The 4918-nt window shown below is 37.4% G+C and overlaps 1 protein-coding gene across 1 annotated transcript; it reads right to left on the bottom strand.

The window, feature by feature from the left end:
* Positions 1-1903: 1903 nt before the first annotated feature.
* LOC113305643 lies at positions 1904-2850 on the bottom strand. The gene is made up of 2 exons (XM_026554658.1): positions 2676-2850; positions 1904-2460 (listed from the first exon to the last, which is right to left on the bottom strand). The coding sequence occupies exons 1-2, from the start codon at positions 2848-2850 to the stop codon at positions 1904-1906; spliced, it is 732 nt and encodes a 243-aa protein (XP_026410443.1).
* Positions 2851-4918: the final 2068 nt, after the last annotated feature.

Raw genomic sequence — 4918 nt, 5'->3', positions numbered from 1 at the left:
TTAGGGAAAATACATAAAATTGGGAAAGGTGTTGCGGGACCGAGCTTTCTAGCTGGCCGGTCATACCCTATCCGTGGCCGGTCCCACACCTTGCAATTCCTTATTTTATTAATTATTTTTTCATCATCTCATGAAGATTCCCCAGTTTCAGCAAAACCCTGAATCCTTCATATTTTCTCAAAATGTTGCTCAAACGCGCATCAGAAAATATCGAAACTCTCAGGACTGAGACACGTACATTATGGTGACACGGGCATCAAGGCTGGTGCTGAGGCTTGCAAAGAGCCGGTCCCACGTGTTTTAACAATTTTGACCTAATTTGCTCAATTGCTCATATTGGGTCCAAACTCTTCCCAAACAACTTGGAGTTGTCTCAAACGACCATCATCTGGTCCCATGATCACCAAGGTCCGGTCTCATGCCCCCTTGTTTGGTCCCTCATCTGTCCATAATCAAGTTTTACTACCTGACGCTCACACAAGCACTACTTTAATAAATGATTAAACCAGCATTTAATCATCTTTTCACCAACTGGTCTTCAAAAGACTTTGGTATTTTTGCTCACTTGAGCATCTGGGAGATACACGGTCGACTCATCATCTCATGTAGTCGGTCCCTCCTTCATATCATGAACGATTTTCAATAAATCATCAATTCAGCAATTGATCAAAATTAGGGTTTTGAATCCAGAGCTCTGCAAAAACATAATTTTGAGAAGATTCAAACATTAACAATTTTACGTTGATCCCGTGGTCAACATTTTAATAATTATACTCGGCTCAGCATCTTAATTCAATATTTGCTCAGACGAGCAACATTTGTTCAAGTGAGCAACATATGCTCACACCAAAGAATATTGGTTCAATTATTAATATTCAACAATTCATCAAATGAGCAACATTCGCTCAAATGAACAATATTTGTTCACGCTGAAGAATGTTGGTTCAACTATCAATATTCAATAATTCATCAGACTAGCAATATTTGCTCAGACTAAGGAATATTGGTTCAACTATCAATATTCAACGATTCAGCAGCACAGTTTGCTCAGGTTATCAACATTTATTCGACAATGATATTTTCTGTCTCAGCAGACATGTTCGATTCATGAGTCTCAGAATATTTGAAAATTATGTTCAACTCAGCAATACAAGGACTCATAGTCCCATAAAGTCAACAACTGACTAACTAAATACACGTCTGTCTTGCTGACTCCACATTCATGAGATATCAATCGTGTCACATGGGGGGATATTAACTAGGGTTTTGGTCTGGAGGTCTACGGCACATGTGTTCATACACACGATGAGAATGTGATCAAGTCGTGCAATAAGTTGGAGGAGTTAGCAAAATAGTGGGTGGAAAGTTAACCAAGTCTCCGCACGATGAGAAACTGGCTTCAACACGATTTTCCACTTCCCCACTCTTTGAATCCAACAACTGTCACACTTCATGGGATCATGGTGTTTTCAATTCAACAATATAAAAGGCATCTGAATCATGATTGAGACAGACAAGAATTTTTCGACAAGTTCATACATACAATCTTTCGTCTACACGAACTCATCGTCTGAGCAATCACTCTCAACTGAGTAAATTCAATCATTCAGAACTTTATTACGTAGAATACACAATACACCTACAATCTCGATCACCATTGATCTCACACATTTCTCAGCTTCCCTCCTATAGATCGACGCATCCTCTATTGCGTCCGAATTGACTCTGGAACGGACATTGTCTTGGTTTAGGCCGAAGTCCGACAGATTGATCTCTCGAACTTAAAGCACTCCCTTCTTTCAGTGCATCTGTGTGAGGCTAAACATTTCGCTCGATTCAAGGAGTATCCTCCGCACGGTCGTCTTCTCAATTCCGTAAAAACCAGCAAATCGTTTTCCTCCATTTACAGGAAGCCGTCTTGTCCAAGAGCTGTCCAACTAGACATACTCATCAGAGGGCTATAAACTTCTTCTTTGTCTGGAACAGCTAACATTTTTTCATTATCTTCCTGAGATACAATTCTCTGAATAATATCAAAAGAAGATTCTTGAATTTTTGGAGCTGTAGATGTTGCAATGGATGAAAAGTGATGAGTGAGCAGGTTTTCTAGATCTTGTGTATTATGGTACCATCTACCTGAAGAATCCCTTAGAGAAGTAATGTTGTTCCGTGATCTTCTTATATTGGCTTTAGTATGATTATTATCTTCATCTTTGACCCACCGATCTCCTGATTTTTGTTGCCAGAATTCTGATTCAATTTTTTCCCAATGTTTCAAACTATCTATAATTTCCTGAATTTGGAAACTAGTGGCAGGACTATAAGGAAGAGACTGAAGTTGAGACAAGCGGCTTTGATAGTACTTCAAATGATCACTTATCTTCCCAAAATCCTCTTTGTTCCATTTTTCTAATTTCTTTCTTGTATGATTGATTTTGTCATTTAAACTTAAGTTTGAGCCTTGGAAATTCCATGAGTTAATTATAGTATTCAGACAAGCCGAATATCTTAACCAACACTTATAGAATTTCCAGGATCTTGTTGGTTTAGGACATGTCCCTCAGTATAAAGAAGAATATGGCAGTGATCTGAAGCTCTAAAGGGTAAATGATGTAATTGGGAGTTAGGATACTGTATCTGCCATAAAGCATTATGAAGGGAAAAATCAATTCTACCTCTTCTGTAACCTTTACCATCAGTCCTATTTGACCAAGTATAATTAGAACCAATAAATCCTAAGTCCATTAGACCAGCTGAGTCTATAATATTCCTGACCCAATTATCCAAAGAATTGTTTTTAGAACTCTGACCTTTGTTAAGTAAATGGAAATTAAGGTCTCCTAATACCATCCATGGTTGAAAAACATTATCACTGAGATCTTTTAAGAAATCCCATTATAATTTTTTCAAATCAGAATGAGATGATCCATACACACAGGATAGAAGCCACTCCTCCTTAGAAGGGTTAGATTGAATTAACAGATGAATCTTGTTATCTGCACTGCAAACCCTTTCACAAGGAAAACCATTTTTCCAAAGTACTACTAGACCTCCTGAAAGACCTGCTGAGCTAACATACCAAGCATTTGGGTAGGAGTATCTCTGATAAAAGGTTTTAGCTTTTTCAGTGCTAATTTTTGTTTCCGACAGAAAAATTAAATCAGGATTATGTTTCTTAATAATTTCTCCTAGATAATCTCTAGTGTCCTTAGCTGCATAACCCTGAACATTCCAAGCTAGAAGTTTCATTTCCAAAAAAACAGGAAGATAATATTGAGGATTTAAACTTAGATAACTGAAAAAGAAAATTTTTGCAAGGATGAGATTTGAATTTTGAGAAAGAAGATTGTATAATACCTGTTGAGCAACACTTGGAGCTTTCCTTCTGAGAGATCTGGCATAGTTTTGTTCTGACACTGTTCCATGATAAGATTGATGGGAATTAGGAGTTGGTGATTGATCATCTAAAATCACACGGATATTTCCTGCTGTTGAATTATTGGAGCTAGAGGGTTGATAGCTTGTCTTATTCATTTCAAAGTGTCGAAAGAGGGTTTGAATTGGTTCCTTAAAAACTATAGAATTATCAATACTATCTGGATTTATGTTTTGAGCACTAAAATCATCAATTGATATATCAAATTCACCCAATGACAAGTAAGATTTAAGAAGGGTCATATGATTTCCTGGATTACGATTCAATTTATCAAAGATAAAATGATCTTGATGATTCCCACCTTGATTTGAATGATGATTATCGATTTGAACATTTAGATTAGAATCTGGGACTGAGCTAGGACCTCCGTTTTCCATTCTTATCCTTTTACCGTCTTTCTCAAACATATCTTCTCTTTCGCTTCCCCTATTAATAAATTGTAACATACCTTGTGGATTGCATTCAATTATTGTGACTAGAATAGCAGGGACCACCGAGTCAACTATCTGGCTGATACACTGAGCTGAGTTGTGTTGGCCTTGAGCAGTTGTCAACATCCCCCTAGGAGGTTGATTGTCTTCACTAGATTTGTCTGCATGTGGGTTACTTACTACATTTAACACCACTGGAATTATTGCATGCTGATTTTGATTCTCCACATGCATGTTAGCTACCATTTCCTACTGAGACTCTAGTCTAGGTTGAATTTGGGGCTGATTGGCAGCTGCTCTAACACCACGATTGTCTGGATAAATCCAAGAGGGAGGATCTGTGATTGAGTTAGGTGATAAATAACCCCTTTGTTGGTGAATAAGAAAGTTTTAAATCATTTCTCACTCATTATCTTTGTGATCAATAGTATAGCAGTAGCCACAAAGGTTAAAAGGTTGTTTTTCGTAAAAGATACGTAGCCAAACATCTTCATCAACTGCATTTTTGAGCCAGAATCCTCTTCTCAAAGGATCTATTACATCAACCAGAGCCAAGACCTTTTGTACCTTTCCTTTTGGAACTATGCAATCCGGTGGATCCAACTCTTTCACCTCTCCCATAGCAGCAGCAATACCTTGCACTATTGGTGGATATGAAAACTCTGGTTGCATGTTATACAAACGAAGCCAGAGAAGGACTTTTGTTAAATCGACAGTATGTTTTAGAATTGATGGACTCCATGGTACCAAAGCTAACAAATCACCTTCAATAAACCAGGGATGAAACTTGAGAACCATCTTATATTCTTCTGACGTGTAAAACTTTATCATAAAAGAACTATCCTCTTCTTTTTAATGAAGATATCTTTACTTTTGATCCATAACTTTTTTAGATCCTTATCTAGCTTAGTAACAGTGTAAGTTTTAGCAGAATAAACCTTTCCTAGAAAACAGAAAGTCCACTGAGCCTCCCCTTGAATCAAATCTTCAGCAAATATCTCTGGTAACTTTAAGGCATTAAGCCTTGCAGAAAATACTGTGCTTTCCATCA

This window comes from Papaver somniferum, chromosome 8 (genome assembly GCF_003573695.1).
Source record: "Papaver somniferum cultivar HN1 chromosome 8, ASM357369v1, whole genome shotgun sequence".
Lineage (NCBI taxonomy): Eukaryota > Viridiplantae > Streptophyta > Magnoliopsida > Ranunculales > Papaveraceae > Papaver > Papaver somniferum.
Note: the sequence above shows the minus strand (reverse complement) of the source record. Positions and strands in the feature narration are given on the sequence as shown.

Bases quoted from the DNA above. Each gene is read 5' to 3' on its own strand.
- LOC113305643 (XM_026554658.1), bottom strand. From the start codon at position 2,850: ATGGTATTAGGAGACCTTAATTTCCATTTACTTAACAAAGGTCAGAGT. The intron at 2,461-2,675 runs GTAGAATTGATT...GGAATTTCCAAG, and splicing joins TGGTAAAGGTTACAGAAGAG to GCTCAAACTTAAGTTTAAAT.